Source organism: Penicillium soppii (genome assembly GCF_028829465.1).
Source record: "Penicillium soppii strain IBT 18220 chromosome Unknown utg000001l, whole genome shotgun sequence".
Taxonomy (NCBI): Eukaryota; Fungi; Ascomycota; class Eurotiomycetes; order Eurotiales; family Aspergillaceae; genus Penicillium; species Penicillium soppii.
The window spans coordinates 1,200,999-1,223,748 of record NW_026643231.1 but is presented as its reverse complement, the minus strand read 5'-3'; the positions used below and the strand labels follow the sequence as shown (position 1 = coordinate 1,223,748).

Genomic DNA, 22,750 nt, shown 5'->3' with positions numbered 1-22,750 from the left:
GGTTTCCAGGTTCTGCTGTGTCAGCAGAACCTGAGAGCGGAAGTGGGCCTAAGGCATTCTGATGCCTTAGGCACTGCTTGCTACAAGTAAAACTGGGTTTCTCACTAAGCGATGCCTTGGCATTATTATGTAATTTACTATTATATACTCGGTGCCTCGGGCATCCAATGAAAACCATCTGATCCTTAAAGTATCACAGAGGTGTAATCTGTTTACCACGTGATCACGGTCTCTGGCCTTGACCCGGGCACGAAGTGACTATTCGAAACGCGGTTCACTACCACGTCCCCTAGTGAGATCCACCCAAGTTGAAGGTCTTTTCTACACCAGAGAAAACGAACTCGACAAATAGTACGGTGTAAGGGCCGATGTTCCTTCCTCTTACCTATCCTCATTTCAGTCCTCATCTCATAAAGCTACATTGAAATTAATTAGCCCAGAAGGGCGTGACAACTTGAGTGTTTTATTCGCACGCTACGGGTGCAAGTGCGAAGATGTACACATTTGGGCGATGAGCGGGGCCTTGGACTCAAGGCCTCATAAGCGCCTGCTTGTATTTGGAAGTTCCTCGGACTCTTCTTATATACATTTGATCTCTCTGGGTGTGATTTAATTGGTTTTCGCCTCTCCATGGTGCAATCGAAAGGGGGCGGAACAGGGATTCAACGAGCTAGATAACTAGATGTATTTAGCGCGATGCAAAGTGACTGCACCGCAAGAAACGGCCCCCAATATCACGGGCTTGTGACTCGAAAGAAAATTAATCCCTAGTAACTGATTTCTGCTTGTTCGCAAGTGCAAACTGTCTGATTATACTCTGAGTTGCCTGATAAAGATACTCTTATCACCATGGCTGGTTCGACCGAGGTAGAGGATATCGCCCTCCTTCAACTGCAGACAGAGCAAGGCCCTCTTCTTGACAAGATTGACGAACTTCGTACGATTGGAGTTGGTGGACTTGTCGAGTTGCCGCAGCTCATCGTCTGTGGAAACCAATCCAGCGGTAAAAGCTCTGTTCTTGAGGCTATTTCTCGAGTGCGTTTCCCAGTGAAGAGTAATGTTTGCACTCGATTCCCGACGGAGGTCATTCTCCGTCGTCATCCAGCGCCCCGGTTCAAAGTGTCTATCGAGCCTGGGTCATCTCGGACGACCAAAGAAAGTCGTCAGACGATCGAAGCATTCGCACCAGCCGAGGTCACCAACGGTAACCAGTTGGAGTCCCTGATTGAGAAAGCCAAGGAGTGTATGGGAATTACTGGCGAGGGATTTAGCGACGACGTTCTCAAAGTCGAGATATCGGGACCTGACAAACCAGAATTGACACTTGTCGATCTGCCTGGCCTCTATACATCCCACAGCACATCTCAGGATGAGCAGGGGATTAGGATTGTCCATGATATTACCAAACGCTACATGGCAAACAAGCGCAGCATCATTCTGGCTGTAGTTTCGGCAAAGAACGACTACCACAACCAAACAGTGTTGAATATGGCAGAGGAATTCGATCGATCGCGAGCGCGCACTATCGGAATAATCACGCAGCCTGACACGCTTGAAGCTCACTCAGATGAAGAAACGTCTTGGTTGCGGATTCTTAAGAATGAGAAAGTCCCTTTAAAGCTCGGGTGGCATGCATTGCGAAATAGATCCTTTGAAACTCGGAAAGTATCGGACGACGAAAGAGATAGCAAAGAGAAGGAATTCTTTGCCGCAGGAAATTGGGGCTTGAACGTGGCAGATTGTATGGGAATCGATAATTTGCGGCGTCGACTGAGCAATGTTTTGCTGAAGCACATTCAACGCAACCTCCCAGATCTCCTCGCTGATATCAATGAGAAAGTGCTGGATCGACAATCGAGGCTGGCCAAATTGGGTCCGCCTCGAGGCACTCTCCAGCAACAGAAGGGATTCCTGCTCGATATCAGCAGTAAATTCGAGCGCATCACCGCTCAAGCATTGAATGGCATGTACACAGATGAGTTCTTTGGCGATTTAGATAATGGAACAAAGCCGCCTCTCTATCAAGATCTTCGGCGTCTTCGTGCCACTATCCGTGCACTGAACGAATACTTTGCCGATGCCATGGATAATGTCGGGTGCCATCAATACATCCGCGAGCTCAATGGTGAAAGATATCCGCTGTCCATGTTTGGAAACCCCTACACAAATATCAAATCACCGAAATACATAACCAGGTCCGAAATCGAAAGTGACGTCAGCGTACAAGCACGTCAAAATCGAGGAATTGAGCTTCCAGGAAGCGCCAATCAACTTTTGGTGGGAAAGCTGTTTCGAGAACAATCCAAGCCATGGGAAGAACTTGCTCGAGAGCACTTGATAAAGTCTTGGGATTCTGCCAGAGATTTCATCAGCCTCCTCTTGCAATATCTCGCCAATGACCACACCTACTCCCTCTTGCTGGGTAATGTTCTTGATCCAGAGCTGGAGAAAATGAAGGATCGTCTACTGGCAAAGCTAGATGAGTTGACCGCATATAATAAGCGAGGCCATCCATTGCCTTTAGGCAAAGGCTTTCTTGCGAAAATCCAGAAAGCCAGGAGTGATCGCCAAATCGACAGACTGCAACAGACTTTGCAATCAGGATCTCGTTCCGGAGATGATTCTATTACTATTGAGCGGCTTCGGCAAGCCAGTCATGAGCTGGAATCGACAAGCAATCAGTTCGCAGCAGCAGATATTGTCGATCAGATGCAAGCATATTATGATGTGAGTTCGCGTCTCAACTAATCGGTCAATCATACGCCGGCTTGAGTGCTAATAACAATAGACTGCTATTATCACTTTCATTGATAATGTTGCCACGCTTGGAATTGAAAATTGTCTACTTGATCCTCTCAGCAGCATTCTTACAAGCCAGACAATCAACAATTTGGAGGATAAACAGGTTCAGGACCTTGCAGCCGAGCCATCCTCTATCTTGGATGAGCGAGAACGCCTGATTCGAGAGTTGGAGAAGCTGCAAGCCGGCTCGCGGACATTGAGCAAATTTAATATCCGGAAGGTCGTCGCGCAACCCGCTCTTGTCAACTCGATCACTCAGACCAAGTCGAGTAAGTCACTATTTTCACCGAAGTGGACATGATCTGATATGAATAGCCCGCGAAGCCACCAGTGCGAGTGCACCAAGCTCAGCGCTTGCTTCTCAAGCTGCCCTTCCTGGGTCGCACCTCAATTTGTTTGGACAAGGGGCGCCGTTAACTCCATCCCCCGTGGTGGGATTCACCGCGAACACAAGTACTGGCAACATGGGCCTCTTTGGTACTCCAAAGAGCTTGCAACCCGTGAATGGTAGGGCTCATAACCTGGATGCCAAGCGTCGTAGCCCATTTGGCTCCAGCGGGTCCGGGGTTAAAGGCGAAGCTTCTTCTAATACATCATCACTATTTGGTCCGGCCAGAACTCCCAACTTGAGTACTGCCACAAATGGGTCTTCAATTGGTGATTCAGGCAAGCCGTCTTCAAATCAGCCAAACCCTTTCTCGTTTCTGACTTCTGGGAACCCTCAACGCAAAGGTGAGAATACGGTGCCGGTCACTCAACCGAGCAACAGTTCTCAACGGTAGGTCCGAACAATTCTCTCATTGTCTTAAACATCAGGGAATTATTTTTGTCCTCTTTTGAATTTGTGATTCTTTTCATTATTATTCTTTGCTATTCCTTTAGTTCTGTTTTCTTTTTGGTCTACGTTTCCAAATCTTTAGTATTACAAGAGCTCGATTTAAATCGACATACTCGAACTGCAATATATGTGCTTGGAACCAGCTCGCTGATACGAACTGTGTACTTGACAGGGATTTTTTCATGGAAGAGAAAGACAGGACGAGCGCGAGTGGTACGATCAATCGATACTTTAGTATAGTACTTTCCCCAAAATACTCAAATGAGTCTCATGAAGTGGGAATATGTCGAACCCCTCAAAGAGTTCAATTTTACCTAATATGACATAGGAACTACGGTTGAAAGATTATGAGTCTCTTAAAAAGCTCCGTCTGCAAGGTGGTCTTTAGGGGCGAAAAGAATGGAGCGAGTGAGAAAGAATCTCCAGGCTCAGACCCCATGCGTAAGGGTTTGAAGCAGGGCCCCTGGACAGAGAAACTTGGCGATGGGTGATACAATTACTTGGGTCTTTTGTATGTATAAAAAAGGATGGGAGGGCTTCATGCGAGCAAATAAAAAAGATATTTGCCGCAAGATTTCCATTCCGGCATTTGTTTGTTCGCGGGGCGAGATACCCTTCAGCAACACCAATAACCCTTCGTACCGAGGGCTGCAGTGCCAAACGGATATCTATCAATGCCACACGCAATAAATTAGACCAATCCGAGCAAGACTGAAGAGGAAGCGGAAATGATATCGGATGCTAACCTTTGTCCTCTAGTGAAGTACTTTACGTCAACAAAGGAATGTTGCGATGACTCTTAATCAGGATCGTCAAATGTTCACTTTAGATTGATGTTTCTCTATTCATGTGCCGTTTGCTAATTGTGATGCATTATGCACCTACGTTAAGTCATGCTAGCATGTTGATGTTTGCCATGTCGGCCATGCTCATATAAAATGTGCATCCAGGCCACCATCTTAGATAGTTTTTTCATCCCCATTGTTCTTCCATTTCCATGAGCTATCGTAGTATCCACTATTCATTAGGTTATGAGGCCCCGTCTCAAAGAGTTTTGATCATTTTTAATCACAGTAATATCTCTGCCACGAGATAGTGATCGTCTTTATCAGATCTTCGCCTAAGATCTTGTGGTTTATCAACCTTTATCACCTTGTCCCAAGGTCAATATCTCTACTCACGCCGAGCATCATTTCCATATATCACCATAGCCCCTAAGCTTAGGGGTGTGAAGATAGAGATGACCTAAGAAGGGCAAGCCTAAGATCGATGGTTTCTGAATAGAAACAGAGGCTGTTTCATGAAAAGTGCAGAAAATTGCAGATATGGAGCTTTGGGGGAGTGATGGATTCACCAGGTTGTCATCGAGGTCAGAAATCCAGAAAAGTCTGGCCCCGATGAGGGGGTTAGTCGGGTGTCACGGAGATCTCAACAGTACATGAGTGACCTGGCTCCAACAATGGAGACTGAGCAAACCCGCAAATTTGCTTGACGGGGCGTCTCAGCTTTTCTTTCCCGGTTCGTACGGGCTGGCACCACAGAATCACGGGCTGCCGACCAGGGTGAGCAGTAGATGCGCCAAGAGATTTCCCTCGGGGAGCTCAGAGGGAAATTCTTTTTGACTCCTGTATTCTGAAGCTCAAAAGCTGAAAATACCATTTGCCAATTGAGATGCAGAACAAGTAGAAGAAACAGGACAAGCAGAGAAAACAAAAACAAGGAGGTCATAACACGAGAGCAGGCCAAAACAGGAGACAACCCAAAAGCACTAAACCCGAGCAGGTATCATAATGGTGCACCGATCACGGCGAGAGTACCACCACAGCCCTCTAGTTTTTGGCCGCCCTGCTGTGATTTTCGCAAGCCGACGGCAGGAGTCCTGGAAGGCCCACGACTCCACCTGCTATTTCCTTGCAGACCTCTCTTCTGTGATCAATGCATAAACAGAGTTAAGATAGAAACAAAGACAGTATATCGAAAGAAGCAAAAGAAAGCTGAGAGCAGGACAAGATATAAGAGAAGAATAACACATGAGAGAAGATCAAAAAAGAGTGAAGAGATGTAGAGAGGAAGAGAAGGGAAAGCACTGACATCTCCCTATTGAACTTGCGAGAAGGTTTTACTGAATTTTAGATTGTATATTGGTATATTCGTTGTTCTACTGAATCAACCTATACATAAAAATTCTATTGATACGATCAAAGTTAACCATGCTAGTCAAGCATGTTAGCCAATTATGCCAGCCAATCATATACACAAATAGAAATCTAAATGATCCACACCTATGGATCTACCAATCTATCAGCTTAAGCATATCAAGGAGCGTCCATAGATTCGATGAACCAGGCTAGTCAATGTCGACATCAAAATTTGGGATTCTCCCAAATCTGCACATCTTTCAGTGAAAACCAGATGAGTTATAACCTTGTAATATATACATATAGCCCATCAATTTGGAGCTATGAAGATCTGCTATAACGTGATAGATTACTCCGTACTATAAGTTGTTAGCGGTGTGGATTCGGGAGTTGATGCCCGACATGGCGCAGGATCGCTTTATCTTATCTGATCATCAGCTCCCAAATCGACTTGCAACAATGAACAGATCAAATCAAGACATGAAAAAAAGGTATATAAGAAAAGGGGGATATTCAAATATTCATGTATGATATCTAACTATTTTCATAAACATCCAGCTTAAAACACCGTATGTAGAGTGCACATAAATAATGTTGGCCTCGAAACCGGTGACGCCACCCGTCTGATCATCTCTCACGCACATCTCCGGGACCGCATTCCACTCCTTTCCTCATTCACTCACCCTCAATCCACATCTACCAAGACTTTCAGCTCCTGTACACTTATAAACTCCTTCATCTCCTCTTTTCATGTAACAAACACCATCATGCCTCCCCGAGTAACAGTCATTCGCCTCGCTCCGCACGCGACCCCCTCAACCCACCACATCATATCCCAACCCATCCGTCCGAGGCCACGCCAAAAACCCTACTACTCCAAGTCCACGATCCCTAAGCGCCCATTCACAAGCACCAGCCACGTCCGAGCCCGCGAGCAAAACTTCTACGAAATCCTTGATCTCCCCACCACCGCTTCGGCAGCAGAAATCAAAAAGTACTCCGCAACCCACCACAGCCCCCACAACAAGCCATATCTGACCTAAACCAGACAATTCTACGCCCTCTCCATGCGCCACCATCCCGATCGCAACCGCGAAGACCCAAATGCTAGCCAACGCTTCGCCCGCATCTCAGCAGCCTACAACGTACTAGGCAACGCCTCCAAGCGCGCCGTCTACGACCGCGACAACGGCTTCCACCAAGTCCACGCCTCCTCCAGCCCCGGCCATACCCACGCCCACCCAATGGGCAGCCACAGCAGCTACGCAGGGTCGCGCCCAGCAAGCGGGCTCAGCAAGCGGCGCTCCGCGTTCCACGGTCCGCCGCCTAGTTTCTACGATCAGGGCGGGTATGGTGCGACCGGTCGACAGGGCGATGGGTTTGCAGCTGGGAAAACCGGTCCTTCTGCGTCTGGTACGGGCTCGGCGGCTGGCGCTGCTGCTAATGGGCGGTATGCGGATCCGGAGGACTGGGAGGGATTTATTCGGCGGAATCCGTTGCATCATTTCAATGCGCGGGGACATTTCCGGACGCAGGCGGCGGAGGATAAGAGGAGGAGGGAGAGGGCTAGCACGGCTTGGAGGGGGAGTGTTTCTGATGCTGAGTGGCCGGGACCGGAGCCTGGGGCTGGGAGTGGGGTGTCGTTTACGCGGTTTTTGGTTTCTGCCGGTTGTTTGGTTCTTGCGGGTGCTTCGGCGGGTCTGTGGCCTTCGACGACACCTCGTGATGAGGTGAAGATGGCGAGGCAGCGGAGGGAGAGTATATCTTGATTGGTTTGGAGGCTTGTATGTAGCTTCTCAAATACGTTTTGTAGAGTAAAATACTTAGAGTACATTGCCGGTTGATGTACTTAGCTTTTTGAACATTATAACTATCACTTTACTTTATGGTTATGCGCACCGAGTACAACATAGATCTATAGTAACGATTCGCAATGATCAACAAAGGAAAAATTTGGATTTGATATACAAAGGGTGATCGAGCAGGAAACTCTACGACACACACATGGTTATTATCTTGGACGAAATCCCCGCCACCATAATCATCGTTCTGACACATCAGCAAGACAATTGAGCTAGCAACAGAAAATTACAAAATCTCCCCAAGAGGCAGTATGTCATCTCTCAGAATCCCTAGAGGAAGATAGAGATTCAGACGCTTAAGCCTCGAAGGTGAAGCTGGCGCCAACCTTGTGGGCAGCCTGGTTGAGGTTCTGGGTATCGAAAGAGGCACCGAGGCCAAGGGTGACACCGGGGCGGAGGAGGACGTTGTAAGCGAGAGCGGCAATACCACGGTCGTTGATCTTGGCCTAAATTGCGAGAAAATTGCGCGATTAGTCGTGATTTCCCACCCAGTTTTCGAAAAGCTTCAACTTGAAACATACCTTGGCGAAGGAAGAGGGGTCGAGGCGGTACTTGCTGGCGACCTCGAGGCCGACGGCGTTGCCGGAGGTGGAGTCCCAAGAAGCCTTAGCACCGGCCTCAACCTGAGCGTTGACGCGGTGGTAGTAGCTGGCGGAGAAGAGAGACAGGTTGTTGCTGGCAGTGATGGCAGCGGAGTACTGGGCAACGCTGTAGCCAACGGCAGCGGAGTACTTGGTAATAGCGGCCTTGTTGACGTCGTAGCCACCCTCGGCGCCGACGAGGAATCCCTCGTGGCCGAGAACAGCGTCGAAGTTGGCGGTAGGGCCGTTCAGGAGGTCGAAGAAGGCACGAGCGTTCAGGTTGGGCTGCTTGAAGTAGAGGTTGAGCTTGGCGCCCTTGGACTGCTTAGCGGGCTGGTACTGAGTGAGAATCTCAGCCTTGAGGCCCTTGGCAATGTTGTTGTCAAGCTCGAGCTTGGTGTCGAGAGCGTTGGCAGTGGTCCACGCCTGGGTGAGGGTGAGGCCTGGTCGGGGGAAATATATTAGCCTGGTTCTGAGAACAGCGGCATCCGAAAAAATAAACATGTTCAACCGGCGCGCTATTGGAAGGCCACATCCAAACATCAAAGACATTGGACTGGCCTTGCGCGCGCCGGGATCGGGGGGTTTTTTGTATGAGGGGCCTTTACCAGTGGGCGCATCAACGTATTTGGCCTCGAGCTGTGGGCGGATCAATTAACAATCTGCATGTTTGGATGAAATGAGAGCTAACTAACCTGGCCAGCAATGGGACCCTCGTGGGCAGACTTTCCCTTGACGGTGAAGGTGACACCGTTGGGGGCCTTGGACTTAACCTCAAGGTTGGCTAGAGAGCTTCAGTTAGCTATCAAAGCTTGTAAATTGGCACAATGCCATCTGTGGATAAACGAACCGGCAGCGGCGTGGTAGAAATCCTTGTTCAGGAGCTATTGGAATAAGGTATTAGCCAAATTTCGGGAGCACCGAGTTTTGTTCCTGAATGTGCGTACATCGTTGGCCGCCTTGGCGATATCGGAGAAAGCAGCGGGGGCAGACATATTGAGGAGAGAAAATTCTAAACGTTGGGAGATGGAGGAGGAAAGAGTGGTTCTATGGAGAGATGAAGCAAAGGAAAGGGAAGAAGACTTGCGATGATGTTGGGGGGGGAACTAGGGGCTTAGCACGGGTTGGTGGGAGCCCGGTGATTGGCGGTTGCTCGGCTGCCGGGAAAACCCGCCGGTGCATCACGTAAGCATTGAGGCCTGAGGCGGACACGGTATATCAAACTAGTGCTTCTATTGCTTCTATTGCTTCAATGAAATACAGAGATCATAACATTATACCGACAGATACCGCCATCGGGGTATATACAATCTATCCAGTGTTATATCCCCAAAACAAAATGCTAAATCAGAGAATAAAGTTCAGATCCTTTTGTGCTGCTCCGGTGCAACGTTTTACTCAGCCTGATCGTACTTCTTGTTGTGGTAGGAGATGGCTCTGTCAAGTATGTTAGAAACAAGTCAGCAGATGGGATGGAATATTTTTATCGCTCACCTTCCACTGGGGTCGGTCTGCTTGGACCAGGTAGGGGTCCAGCGCTCGACAGTGCCGGCACAGTAAGGAGGGAAGTGCTCGTCGAACATGGTACGGTACCAGTATCTATATTCAAGTTAGCCTTCAATTGTCTTTTGAGTGTGGAAAATTTGAGAACATACGCCTCCTTGGTGTCGGGGACATCAGTGCCCCATTCGGGCTTGGGGTTCTTCAGCATCTCATCGGTGACCTGGCGCTCAGCCTCATCCTTCAGGCCGTCGATCCAGCTGTAGCCAACACCGTCACTGAACTGTTCCTTCTGGCGCCAGAGGATCTTGTCGGGCAGGTAGGCAGCGGTCTCGGGCTCATCAGTGGTATCGAAAGCCTTGCGCAGCATGTGTTTCTCGATGCGCTCGGGTGTGATAATCTTGTCCTTAGGGTCAACACCCATGCAGGTCTCGAGGAACTCCTTGTCGAGGAAGGGCACACGGGCCTCAAGACCCCAAGCGGATGTGGACTTGTTGGCACGGAGGCAATCAGCCAAGTGCAGGTTCTTGACACGCCGGACGGTCTCCTTGTGGAGCTCCTCCTTGTTGGGGGCTGCGTGGAAGTAGAGGTAACCGCCGAAGATCTCGTCGGAACCCTCACCACTCAGAACCATCTTGACACCCATGGCCTTGATCTTGCGGGAAAGAAGGTACATGGGGGTAGAAGCACGAATGGTGGTCACATCGTAGGTCTCGAGGTGGTAAATCACGTCGGAGAGGGCATCGATACCGTCCTTGACGGTGAAAGTGAAGGGGTGGTGCTTAGTTCCCAGGAAGCGGGCAACCTCGATGGCGGCCTCAGTATCGGGGGCACCGGGGAGACCGATGGAGAATGAGTGCAGTTGGCTGTTGAAACCGCTGCCGTTCGACAGTTCGTTATCATCGTCAACACCGACAAGCTCTCCATCCTCGTTGGTCTGGGGCGCCTTGCGGGCAGCCTCGGCCATGCGGAGAGTCTCACGCTGGGCAATGGAAGCCACCAGAGATGAGTCCAGACCACCGGACAGCAGAACACCGTAAGGAACCTCAGCCATCAAACGCTTGCGGACAGCCTTTTCCAGGCTGTGGCGGATAACCTTGTAGTCAACGGGGGTAGAGGGGACGTTGGCAGGATCCCACCACTTGGGCTCGAAGTAGCGGGTCAAGGTATCGGTCTTGGAGTCGTAGACATGGCCGGGGGGAAGGCAATGATGTTGTCACAGACGGGGTGCAGAGACTTGAGCTCAGAGGCGAAGAAGACAGCACCGGGGGCAGTGGAGGAACGACCAAGGTAAAAGCTGGTGATACCAATGGGGTCACGGGCAGCAATAACACGGTCCTGCTTCTTGTCCCAGAGAACCCAAGAGAACATGCCATCGAGGTGCTTGGGGGCATCAAGACCGTACTCCTCGTACTAGTCGATATCAGCACTTACGTTCTAACGGTGTGGATCATCGAAGACGTACCAGGGGAATGATGACTTCACAGTCAGAGTGGGTCTTGAAGTTGTACTTGTGGTGAAGGTTCTTGCGGATGATGCGGTGGTTGTAGATCTCGCCGTTGACGGCGAGGGCGAGGGTGCTATCATCGTTGACAAGGGGCTGAGCACCAGAGTCTATAGTAAGTCATATCAGCGCATGGATCTTCCAATGTGACTTTTCTACAGGGACCACCTACCGACACCGACAATGCTCAGACGCTCGTGAGCCAGAACTATGATTTATGTGTTAGATTGCGAGGCCGACATTATATTTCAATGCGTGATTAACTCACTGGTTTTCTCGGCACAGAAGTTTCCACCTATCAAAGACCCTTTGTTAACTCTGTGTCTCCCAAGTATAACGCGCAAGTTTGCGCCTCGAAGTGTGACTCACTCCAGTCGGGGCCGCGGTGACGCACACTATTATCAGGTCAGCGACAATTGTATAAATTGCGTTTTTGTAGCAATCAAACATGAGGCAATTGGGATACTCACGCCTTGGCCATGCGCAGAGCGGTGGGCTTGAACTTCTGCACATCGGGGTGGCTGTATGACACTTAGCATGCATTCAATGAGCCCCGCCATAGTTATATCGCACTATGGAGGCGGGGCAGAGAAGAGCAAAACGCACTTGTAACACGCGAAAATTCCACACATGTTGGGCAATTGATAATTCTGTGAAGGATGAAGATCAATTGAATCGGAAGGAAAGGAAGAAGGAGAGCAATTGACTAATCGTAATTATATGGGGAAAGACCCGGCGATTTTTTTCAAATTTGCCCGCACTTGGCGGGGCGATGTCGGCAGTCACTGACTCACCGATAAGATAACCTCTATTAGCAACATTCGCCAACATTCAAAGGTTTTCTACTTACAAACATTGTAGAATAATATCGAGTTATAACTATTCTCTATATCTGTAGGCTTTAATTCTTCTTCTTCTTCTTCTTCTTCTTTCGGTCTTTTAGCTGTTTAAATTGCTGAGAATAGGGCTTCTGCAGAACTCTGTCGGTCTCGTCACGTGATCGCGTCAGTAATCGGCCTCAATATACTTTTCCGTAGCCCTAGTGGCCAAGCCCGTAGCCCGTATGTCGGGTATGCTTTAAATAAATGACTTTGTAAATATCATACGTACCTAGGTGTGAATGTGAGTTGGAAATATTATACAGATACTCAGATTTGTATCTAAAGGGATCATTCCATTTCTAGCAGTTGTAAAAGATGATACAGCCACGGCCATTGAAGCATTCCAAGGTTGCGCTTGCGATATATTCATTCAACATGGTACACGGTTGATATAGGGATATAAACAAGTTTTATTGATGGTGGATTTGAGACTATGATTAGTATTCGATTAACCTTCCTCAATATACTTGTAAATATGATCGTTCAGTACTTTTTTCTAAATTGACATACAAGGCAAAGATATATCTCCTCGCCATGTCTCATTGAATACCTCCTCCACAATATTTTTGCCACCGTACCCAAAACAGCAGAAGTCTCAAATAAACCCGACCAATATATACAACAAGACAGCAATCAGACAGAGCCCTTACCCAATGCAAACTTATCATATCAGTACCTAGGTAAGTGAGCGCACCGAGCAAAGGCCGAATTTGACCCGCACCCCATACAAAGACCAATACATACAAACTTAAAAAGCACCACTTAAGTTGGAAGCCTAACAGGAAAATGAAAGTCTTTTAAGTCAAAGTAAAAATCAAACAATGTGACTGAGGGACGCATTTGGAATGCATAAAAAAATAAAAAATAAACTCCCATGCGGGGATTCGAACCCCGGTCTGCACGGTACAATATAGGACAATTCCCATTTGAAAACGAGCGATGATAACCCCTACACCACATGGGATGTGATTATAGAAATTCGCACTTGTTCAACATTATCAGCAAAACCTTTACATCACAGCTAAACATCCAGAAGACATCAGAAAACAGACCATACTTAAATGCTAATCAATAACAATGATAACAATAACAATGATAATAATAACTACCTACTCCATATTCTATAGTTAAATATAAAAGAAAAAAACGAGAGCAAGTATATGGAAAAGAGAAAGGGTTATTAATATTATTATTGATTAACAAAAATCAATAATCAAAAAGAAAACTCCCATGCGGGGATTCGAACCCCGGTCTGCACGGATCAATTATGGAAAGAACCAATATGAAAACGAGCGATGATAACCCCTACACCACATGGGATTGCTTATCAAAGTCCAACATTTTTGTATACATAATCCTAAAGCTAATTTATGCCACAGTCAATCAGTCAGTTTAGTCAACTACTCAAAGGCACTTGCATCATGCTGTAGGAGCCCAAAGTTAAAGTCGGTCGAAATCGATAGTTTGCAGGAAGCGAAATGCCAGTGAGAGATATTTGAAGCTGCATCTTCTCTCAGCACAAAAGCCGCGGGTTTCCAAAGATTGGGATCCCGCGCCAGGAAATGATTCCCAAGCTCCAGTATCTAGGAGACTTGGCATGAAAGCGAAAAGGCTTGCATAGCTCAAAGATTCATGTATGAAGTTACTACAACGAAAAGTATCGAGCAACACTATTGCCATGGCTGTAGTATGGCTTTGCTTCATTCGTGCGTGGTTTGGTGTCATTCTTAGTGCTGCGGCCATATTAGGTATACGAGCTTAATTTTGGGCCCAATCTTGGACCAAATCCTGGACCAAAAAAGAATTTGATCTACTAGAAGATCGATCCGATGCAGTAAACTGGATACTTCCAGCCACTGGGAAAGACGGTTCGGGGATTTGGGAAGTAAGGCTCACTTTGGAGCCAATACTTATGGAAAGGCTTGAGAATGATGGCCTGATGAGGTGGCTCAAGCCGAATTATGTGTCAAAACTTTGACTGTGAATGATTTTATCGAATAATAGCATAGAATTTAATATGTTTCAATCTTTTCTCTGTCCTTCTTACATATAATCAATCGGGTTGGTTGCTCGCAGTTAATCTCAACAATATGATAGCCTTGATTTATGTCACATAGTTTGATATCCGCTATGATGGATCTTCCTTTTTTCTTCACAATCTTTTCTTATTAACACAATCAGCTGAAGATTGTCGAAAAGCCCTAACGGTTGCTGAGTAGCTTTGATAGATGCATACTATGACAAAGGTTAGCATGGAAGAGCCAAGAAGAAGCATCTCACTGGAATGTGATTTCTTACAGGCTGGAATAAATATCCAGAATGCATTCAAGAAGATAAAGTATCCCCAATAGTAATAGGTTTCAGGGCGAGAATAAGATACCTCGTGGTAATATTCCTCCATCATACTCGTCCCATAATACAGAACATCTCCATAGATCTGACCCATGGAGACAATCATCTGTGTTGGATGGCGGTATGGAGACTTGACGACGATCATCCAAGCTGTCAAATAGCAAAGTGGCCCCCATCCAAACTGCAAAACATGTCAGACTCGAAATATTTTTCACAAGATAACAAGAGTGTACACATACTGCTGTGATTGATTCCATGCAAAGCACAAATGGCTCTATGGTCAAATATCGAGAATCTGCCTGAGCATATTCCTTCCAGAGCTGGCCAAGCAGATCTTGCATACGGGGCATTGTTTTGTGGTTGTATACAAAGTAGCCTTCCAAAATCAGATGTATACACCCGGCTGCCAAGATTAGGGTATTTTATTAGCAGCGCTCATCCAAGACCGACATATATAACCAAAATAATGGGAAGGCTCACAGAAGACAAACCACCCGAACAAGACCTTATCTCCACGAGATAATATCGGACTTAGCCTCTTCATGGCAATTGTGGAGACTCCTATTATAATGAAGGTTGCCAGAGCAAAGCTGCCGAGGAGTGCTGGAACACTCATTGTATTGGGGACATAATCGATAATATTGGTATTGAGGGGCCAATAAGGATGGGCTAAATTATGCACCATGTTTGTTGTAAAATATTTGGAGAACAAATATTGTTTTTGGGCATGAACGAATGAGCAAGGAGGCAGATGGGCTGACGGCAGTTTTTAAGGTGAGTTGGGGAAATGAGCTTTTCGCCCGATAGACAAGGCACGACTCGGATACTTACATTCCGGTGCAGGGGTGTGACCTTGTCTTGTTTCGGAAGGCTTGCACTACGATTAAAGCTGGTGCCTGCAAGTCTACATATGAGCCGGTAAAAACAATGGCGTTTAAGGAGCTTGTCGCTTGATTCAGGAGAATTTTTGGAGATGTCCCCCACTAGATGCCCTGCTTTGTTTTCTATTGTGTTGAAAACCTTACTCCTTTAGCTGAAGGATGCTTGGATAGTAGGAATAAATCAGTTGACAGATACTGCCCAATGGGAAAGAGAGGCGGAGCTTAGATTGCAGAACGGAAGTCTCATAATGGCCAGTATCTGGGTGTTCTTGAGCATGGCAATTGTTAATTGGCTTTGCAAGGTCATTGTCAATGTGATAACTATATGCTGTAGGGACTGTTGTATGGAAGGTTCCCGAAGAAAAAACGCCTTGTCGAACTGACGACCAATATGGAGTAGAACAACATAATTACAGACCCAAGAAGTTTCTCAACAATGAAAGTCCTCCGCAATGGTATGCTTTTACAATAATTATCGGGATAGGGAGCTTGGGGTGTGATATCATTGATCCTGATTGACCCTAATTCAGAAAACGCCATCCATTGGGTTATGTAGAAACGCCATGCTTGCGATAGAAAAAGCGTAAGATGCTCCCCTCGCCAAAAGTAAATGCATGATCTCCTCACAATATCTCTGGTATCCATGCTGCAAAATAAATAAGAAAGTGATCACCAATATAGCATCATTGATGCTGCTTGGCACACCCGCATTTAGTTGTTCGGATTGTCTCGAACGACCTGGCGGACTTTGCGCTCATACGCAGGGCGGTCCTTCTTAAAGAGGTTATAGGCGTCAGCCTGAGCAGGAGACTCGGGGTTCGGATCGTCAAGCAGAGCCTGAATACCGAGCAGGATCTGCTTGATGGTGATTGCGGGACGCCAATCCTCCTCCTCATTAAGAATCGACAAGCAAACTGTTCCAGAGGGGTAGACGTTGGGGTGGAACAAGGGAGGTGTGAATTTGCCTGGATAGTTTGGAGTTAGCGCAAGACTCTACTGAAGCCATGCACAATATTTTGGGGCTGGAGTTGGATCATGGGAGGGAAGTACATACACTTGGGCGGCTTGGTAGGGTATTCTAGAAGAGCGGTAAACCTTGATTAGTACAAGGATCGTCGACTGAATGGAATGTATTGCGCCGCTCACCATCAGGGAAAATCACGCTCATTTTAAAAAGACCACCTTCCCAGAGGGTGCTAGGCTTGCCAGGAATCGCACATTCCCAATTCTTCAGGTCAAGACCACCTTGGCTAGTGCGTGCGGGCTTTGCGACAAACCCGAATGGGTGATCGCGACGCCACTGCTTTCTTGAATCCGTAAGGGTTAGCGCAAGGTAAGAGCGTGGCGCAAATGATGCGCATAATCTCAGACTCTGCGGGAAGCAAAAGGCACTTACCGCTCTTCTTGAAGACGGTTCTGGCATAGAGACATCTCGGGTGATTTGGGCGGGGTGTAGCTGATAGAAAGAAGTGGGCTTGCGGGAAGGTGTACGGATTATGAAGCTAGAAAAAACTCCTACGACTTAAAGCTGAGTCCCAGAGCAAGCAAAGTGGCCGCCGTGTAATGTGGAAGAGGAAGCCGTGACACGATGTGTGAAAGGAAGAAATTAAAGGTGGCAATCGTCAAAGCCGGAGGTGATCTGGAGCAATGGATTCACCTACAAACTTGCTTACGTAATACATATACGGCCTTCTGCGATGAGCCTCACATTTGTAGGAATAGCAACCACAACTACTTGAAAATGATTTTTCCTTCTTTGTTTTCTGTTTGCCTACATAATTTTCAGATTTTTAACACCTCTTCTAGTACTGCTCTACATAATTAGTCATTATACTTCTAGTCACTATGTTTTTACACGAATCTCTCTTCGAGATTATCGAACACATTGAGCAAGCAACTCAAAAATACAATTTGGGAAACTTCAGGTCAGACATATTGTCTTTGATTATGTTTATTGCTTCAACCTGTTAAGCGTTAAGGTACCTCACCATGTCCAAGCACCGCGTCGTCCAAATTTTGTCTGTCACTCAATTAGACCGGCATAATTCTAGAGATTTCTGAATGAATCCAGATAATTTGCAGATTGCAACCAGCATGCTGATGCGGCATTATAGATGTGGTGGAAGAGTTTCATGTTCCAAAGCCCACGATGTCGTCAACAATTCTCGATCTATGATGGTGGATCAGCCTCAATTTTGTGTATTCCAAGGCTTTACCCACTGGCTTTAGTTCCTATCTGTTAAACCCCCACAATGTCAGCTACAGGAGTGGCTGCATGGCGGGGCTTTTGTGGAATCAAGATAATGAAAGAGATGCCCAGGTGCCGGAGACAAGAACTGGCAGTTAATGATCCTTTGCCGCCCTACTCATAGTCTGGCGTACCGTAGCTGGTGGTTCGATAGTGGAAAGAGAAACATAACTATAGCGGCGGAGGATTCTATTCCCAACAAATTGACTCCGTTACCGAGCCTTAAATCGGCAAGAGACCTTGTACTGAGCAAAAAGTCTAGATGAAGATAAATATCATAACTGCATGCACCAAGTCTGCCACTGGAAGCGATGAACAGATGTCTTGCAAAAGTCTCGACTCAGTATCCCCCACCTGCGGTGTCACCGGCAGTCTGTCACGTCCAAATCGGCTGCCAGGCCCCGGAGTGGCCCATCACCCATTTTCAAACTGCCATGAAGGTATCAAACTTATGTTTAGATGTGCCTCAACAACGATGTACACCAAGGAGGTAAAGAAGCTTGGGTAATGTCCATCTACCCCTTGTAAACAATGTCATTAATTGGACAATAAAACAAAGAGCTCAAAGAGAACTGTTTATTCAGCGCTACAACTACTTTGACCGTGACTTTGTGAAACAGCGAGTGAGATCCCAAGGAAGTTTGTCGGCATAAAGCGTCCTTTTTCTCGAGGCTAAATCTGACAAAATTATAAAAGACTAGTGCCCACCTGAGAAATGAAATTCACCACTCATCTCATTCAAGTATCTCAATCAGCAGGCTGAATATTTTAAACATACTCCACATCCACAACCATCGATAAGAACCATGTGTCATTCAATAACCTGGTACTATAGCAAATGTCTTCACGAAGAACCAGATTCAAGCTCAGAAAACCCATGTGACAAAGCCCTTCGAAGAGGTTACGAATGTATGGACGGTTATGCTACCGAGTTTAACCTCCCATTGTTCGGGCAATGTCTAGAATGCAAAATTAAGAAACTCTTGAGTCGACAGAACCTCCTCCGCACATTGAAGACCAGGAAACGACTGGATAATATCAACGATGAAGCAAAATATAGTGAAGAAGACGAAATCTCTGACAGCGAGGCCGAGAGTGAAAGTGGTATCGATTTGAATATGCCTGCATTCCGGAATTTTGCTCCTCCCAATTCAGCTGATACCATTGAAAGGCTGGAGGAATGGGCTGAACTCCATGATGGATTGGCTCGGAGGACTGAAGTAATTATTCCTACAGCCCCTGTTGTTTCATATAATGCTCTTATTGAAGATCTCGAGGATGATGGGGAAGAGGACGAGAACGAAGAACCCGAGTCTGTGGTCCAAGAGGCTCAGGTGAGGCGCGGTTTACGCTGGCGCTCTTGGATTCCTCTTCCCACCAGATTGTTACAGGCACGATCTTACCAAAGATTGGTTTCCGTTAATGCGGATGATGTGTTGGAGAATGACCCTTTGATTAAAAGTGAGCCTAAGAAGCGCCCGGGGTTTCAATCTTTACTTCCCCTTTCTGGCAAGCGAGTGAAAGGATAGTAGATTATGATGGAATTATTTGATCGTATGATGTATTTTTGCCTTGCATTGGGCATTGGAAGCATTACTGAAAGGAAATAGCAGGCTTGTTCTGGTAACAGAAATGACATTATCATCATCGTGTTCGAATGTGTATGGACCTTAGCTGTTACTCGACATAAACACCCTGGTCAAATTTCTCTCGGTCAAAAAACCGTGCCATGATAGTATTGCCGTTGAAAACTCGGCCATCGAGAGCATTGACAGCCTAAAAGTACACCCGAAGGTTAGATACACAAAGTAGAAGGATGTAAATTCCAAGTACTTACCCGTAGAGCAGACAGCGGACTGACGAATTTCACAAAGACCGGGACTGGGGTACCAGCGTCACGAGCAATATAAACTCGTTCCACGGTTCCATACTGTAAAATCGTAAGTACAAGGCCAAAGTAAGCTTCAGCAGGAAGAAGATGCTCACCTTCTCGTTACATTCCTCTCCGATCTCCTGCATCAAACCGCCACCCTGACTGCCCTCCAATTCCAAGTCGATATCCATTCCATCCAGCATGCCCCGAAGAATGATGACTTCACACATAGGACCAAACTTGCTTTCATACTGACCGGGTTTCTTGCTGCCAATGATTTTGCCCCGTCCGGCGGGTGTCACAAAGCCACCTCCTTCAGAGTCAGGTCGTTTCTTGCGCTTCTCAACTTGGACTTGCAGAGGATTCACCATGCCAGAACCAGTAGCACCAAGCCCAGAACCCTTGGTCCAGCCATATTTGGAAAGCAAACGTTCTGCGAAGCCTTTTTGGCCAGGGCGGAGAGAGCGAGGGGCATCCTCGTCTGGTTCTTCTTCGTCCTGTTCTTCTTGGGCGAACGTGGCCTCGAGTTCGGCTTCTGATGCAGGTATGTCTTCTGGGGGTGGTGGGAGTGTGTATCGGACTGGGGCACGGGAAATAGTTGCGGAGCTGGGCTGGAAGGTGTCGAGAGGGCGGGATGAAGGAGGTGGGGGTATGTTTTGTCCTGCTGGCGGGTTTTGGAAGCGACGCATGCGTGCATCTTCGCCGATGGAGTCGTTCAGGCCCGGGGCTGGCTCCTCTGGTGGAGGTGGTGGAGGTGGTGGGGGTTGCGTAGACTGTTGTGCTAAGGCTGCGCGACGAGCGAATGCATCCTCCCCGGATGCATCGTTCAGGACCTGAACAGCAGCCGGTGGGGGCGGGGGCGCATCGTTGATGTTTGGCGGCGGTGCAAAGTTGCTCGGGGGCGCGAATTGTCCTGTAAAAGCAGTCAGTTCTGGTTTATCAGTTGTGGTTTATGCAAAGCATACGGTTTGCTGGCCGGTCATAATCCTCATCCGAATCTCTGCTCTGAGAACGTTTCATCCGATGTCTATACAAGCGGTCCTTCCACTCGCGGACTTCACGAATTTTCTCGTCACTATGCCGATATTCGTGATAGCCGGTTGGCAATGTAGGGTCATAGACAGCATCCCAGTTCTCTTCAATGCGAACTTGTTCATGGGGGTTCTTCTTGCGCTTTTTCCTTCCACCGCGTTGCCTTTTGATTCCTGCGTAGTACTCATGGTCATCATCGCCTCTAGAAGTCCAATCGGCCATGGTAGTTGTTGCCGGTACTGAAGATTGCTTGGCTGTTGGCTGTGGCGCTGCCTTGGGCAAAGTGTGTTTGGGCTTGGGTTTTTGGGCTGACAGTTGTGGTCTTTTGGTAGGTTGAAAGCGGAGAGTAGCTGCTCAGTGAGGAGAAGGTGAGATCAAAAGCCTTCCTTAGGTCAAACAAGTTCAAGATACTTACCAGGATTGAGTTGTTGTTTTTTGCCTGAGTCGTCGGCTGGCGGCTCGGTCTCCGAGCTTTGCTTGAAGACGACCGGCGCGCGGGAGATCGTTACTGGTGCATCTGTAGATTCGCCAAGTAAATTTGCATAAAGTGACATGCCACCTTTGCGGCCCCCTTTGGAGGCCGATTCGGAAGCCATGGCTGCTGTGTATGAATGATGTCGACGGCCTGAGAACGTCAGCCTCGATACGGCGATGCGATGCGATAAGGGTGTTTGATCAGTTTGCATACCAATCCCAAAGGGGGGTGATTTAATGTATCTTTAGGTATCTTTAGGTATCTTAACGCAGCTCTTTGTATTCAAAAGTACTTCACACAACTTATATATACCTGAACCTTTGTCCGTATGTTTGAACTTCACATCGCACCGAGCTACTCCTACGTTGTTTTCATTCCGGGCTTTGTACCTTTTTACTGCTGCCCAAACCCAGATAAAGACGACCATCTCTAATAAGCTGTCAACCTCAAGAGTTCAAGCATACAGAAGGTAGGAAAGCAGAAGCTTCCACATTACCCGACAGCTCCCTCCACATCCAACTTTGGACAACACAATTCCAAAATTCGTAATGACGCAAAAGCCAAATCCCAAGACATTAGGCAAGCCATCAGGGGTATGTGACCTGCATCTGGCCCCTTTGATTTCTTGAACAAGCTTTGCAGTTATAAATCAATATCACATTGCTCTTCTGACACCGATCTTAATTAAGTCACTTCATGCCCCGATTGCAGCCTTTACAATGGCAGTCATTCTTTGTTCCTATTGTTTCAGTTCAATCCACGCTGCCCGACGAGATGCGCAATCCAAAGCTCTAACAGGACCTAAATCTTCTCAGCGGCCCCTACCATCTGAGAGGAAAGACGAGTCCTGGATACAACAGGCTCTTGAAGAGAGTCGAGCACAAAATTCAGGAAAGGGGAGATGATTAAAAGCTTTGGTGTTACATGAGAATATATAAAATCGGGGTTTGATAGGGTTGTGATACCAATTGCATGTAAATTATTTGTTCATTTTGAAACTCATTTAAGTATATTTACTGTTATAAAAAACAGTATCAAAGTCGGGAAGTGAACAGGGACATGATTTGCATCTTCGTATTCAATCAGAATTTTCAGTGTATGAATGATCATGCACCGGGAGTCCAAGTGTATTGACAACCCAGTTCAATCTTGAAATTGTTCATCATGCGAATAGAGAAGAGCCCAATTGGGTATAGAGGAATCGCTAAATGTGAGAAGATAGGAAGAAGATCTGTTCGAGTTTCGAATAGACATAGATATTTGTCTAGCGCAACATCAAAATGTTGAACAATTCAAGAGAGCTGACGAAATGAATCGATCAACTTCACTCGATGGGATGATTAGTGTGAAATAAGAAATGGATCATTTGATCCTCATAGTGCCATCATAATACACTTGAAGAACAGGTATGAGCCAGTTCAAGGGTTACTTAAGTAACAGTGAGTCGAAAATGTTAAGAGAAGCCGAAATGAAAAATTGCGCGAAAGGAAATTTAAATAGTGTGTCACGTGGCTGCCCCACAGATTTTACAAGTCGTTTCAATATCAAAGCATACAATACTGTACGAAGGTCTGGCTGTCAATCAACATAAGAAGACAAGAATGAAAATGAGGATTCTTCATAAAAAATTTGCAGAATAGATCTCAATTGCCAGAAAAGGTACTGCGTCTTGCCGCCTAGGGTCAATGGACTTGCAACATGCAACATGCCATCTGCCTTCTTGAAATGCTCGGCCATATGCCAGAGAGCTCGGCAAGAAAAAAAGTGGCATATATGCAATCAT

General features: G+C 46.9%; 8 protein-coding genes across 8 annotated transcripts; 3 read left to right on the top strand and 5 right to left on the bottom strand.

The window, feature by feature from the left end:
- Positions 1–849: 849 nt before the first annotated feature.
- Positions 850–3,584, top strand: N7529_000456 (uncharacterized protein; the record flags this gene model as incomplete). Its single annotated transcript, XM_057235987.1, has 3 exons — positions 850–2,727; positions 2,789–3,071; positions 3,118–3,584. 3 exons carry the CDS (start codon positions 850–852, stop codon positions 3,582–3,584), a joined length of 2,628 nt encoding a protein of 875 aa, XP_057102790.1.
- A 2,961-nt stretch (positions 3,585–6,545) lies between these two features.
- N7529_000455 (uncharacterized protein) lies at positions 6,546–7,547 on the top strand (the record flags this gene model as incomplete). Its single annotated transcript, XM_057235986.1, has 2 exons — positions 6,546–6,772; positions 6,827–7,547. 2 exons carry the CDS (start codon positions 6,546–6,548, stop codon positions 7,545–7,547), a joined length of 948 nt encoding a protein of 315 aa, XP_057102789.1.
- A 389-nt stretch (positions 7,548–7,936) lies between these two features.
- On the bottom strand, positions 7,937–9,216 carry N7529_000454 (porin; the record flags this gene model as incomplete). Its single annotated transcript, XM_057235985.1, has 6 exons — positions 7,937–8,086; positions 8,162–8,664; positions 8,830–8,860; positions 8,917–9,005; positions 9,072–9,105; positions 9,169–9,216. 6 exons carry the CDS (start codon positions 9,214–9,216, stop codon positions 7,937–7,939), a joined length of 855 nt encoding a protein of 284 aa, XP_057102788.1.
- Positions 9,217–9,615: 399 nt separating this feature from the next.
- Positions 9,616–11,857, bottom strand: N7529_000453 (asparagine synthetase B; the record flags this gene model as incomplete). Its single annotated transcript, XM_057235984.1, has 10 exons — positions 9,616–9,658; positions 9,716–9,820; positions 9,877–10,895; positions 10,946–11,134; positions 11,187–11,335; positions 11,398–11,433; positions 11,494–11,520; positions 11,595–11,620; positions 11,696–11,746; positions 11,832–11,857. 10 exons carry the CDS (start codon positions 11,855–11,857, stop codon positions 9,616–9,618), a joined length of 1,671 nt encoding a protein of 556 aa, XP_057102787.1.
- Positions 11,858–14,307: 2,450 nt separating this feature from the next.
- Positions 14,308–15,143, bottom strand: N7529_000452 (EXPERA domain-containing protein; the record flags this gene model as incomplete). The annotated part of the gene is given in 4 exon segments (XM_057235983.1): positions 14,308–14,325; positions 14,343–14,639; positions 14,698–14,861; positions 14,918–15,143. 4 exon segments carry the CDS (start codon positions 15,141–15,143, stop codon positions 14,308–14,310), a joined length of 705 nt encoding a protein of 234 aa, XP_057102786.1.
- Positions 15,144–16,050: 907 nt separating this feature from the next.
- On the bottom strand, positions 16,051–16,770 carry N7529_000451 (E2 SUMO-conjugating protein UBC9; the record flags this gene model as incomplete). Its single annotated transcript, XM_057235982.1, has 4 exons — positions 16,051–16,304; positions 16,394–16,417; positions 16,486–16,646; positions 16,736–16,770. 4 exons carry the CDS (start codon positions 16,768–16,770, stop codon positions 16,051–16,053), a joined length of 474 nt encoding a protein of 157 aa, XP_057102785.1.
- A 1,623-nt stretch (positions 16,771–18,393) lies between these two features.
- Positions 18,394–19,116, top strand: N7529_000450 (uncharacterized protein; the record flags this gene model as incomplete). The annotated part of the gene is made up of 1 exon (XM_057235981.1): positions 18,394–19,116. The coding sequence occupies one exon, from the start codon at positions 18,394–18,396 to the stop codon at positions 19,114–19,116; it is 723 nt and encodes a 240-aa protein (XP_057102784.1).
- A 148-nt stretch (positions 19,117–19,264) lies between these two features.
- Positions 19,265–21,088, bottom strand: N7529_000449 (uncharacterized protein; the record flags this gene model as incomplete). Its single annotated transcript, XM_057235980.1, has 5 exons — positions 19,265–19,363; positions 19,425–19,517; positions 19,574–20,373; positions 20,426–20,842; positions 20,908–21,088. 5 exons carry the CDS (start codon positions 21,086–21,088, stop codon positions 19,265–19,267), a joined length of 1,590 nt encoding a protein of 529 aa, XP_057102783.1.
- Between the last annotated feature and the right edge of the window lie 1,662 nt (positions 21,089–22,750).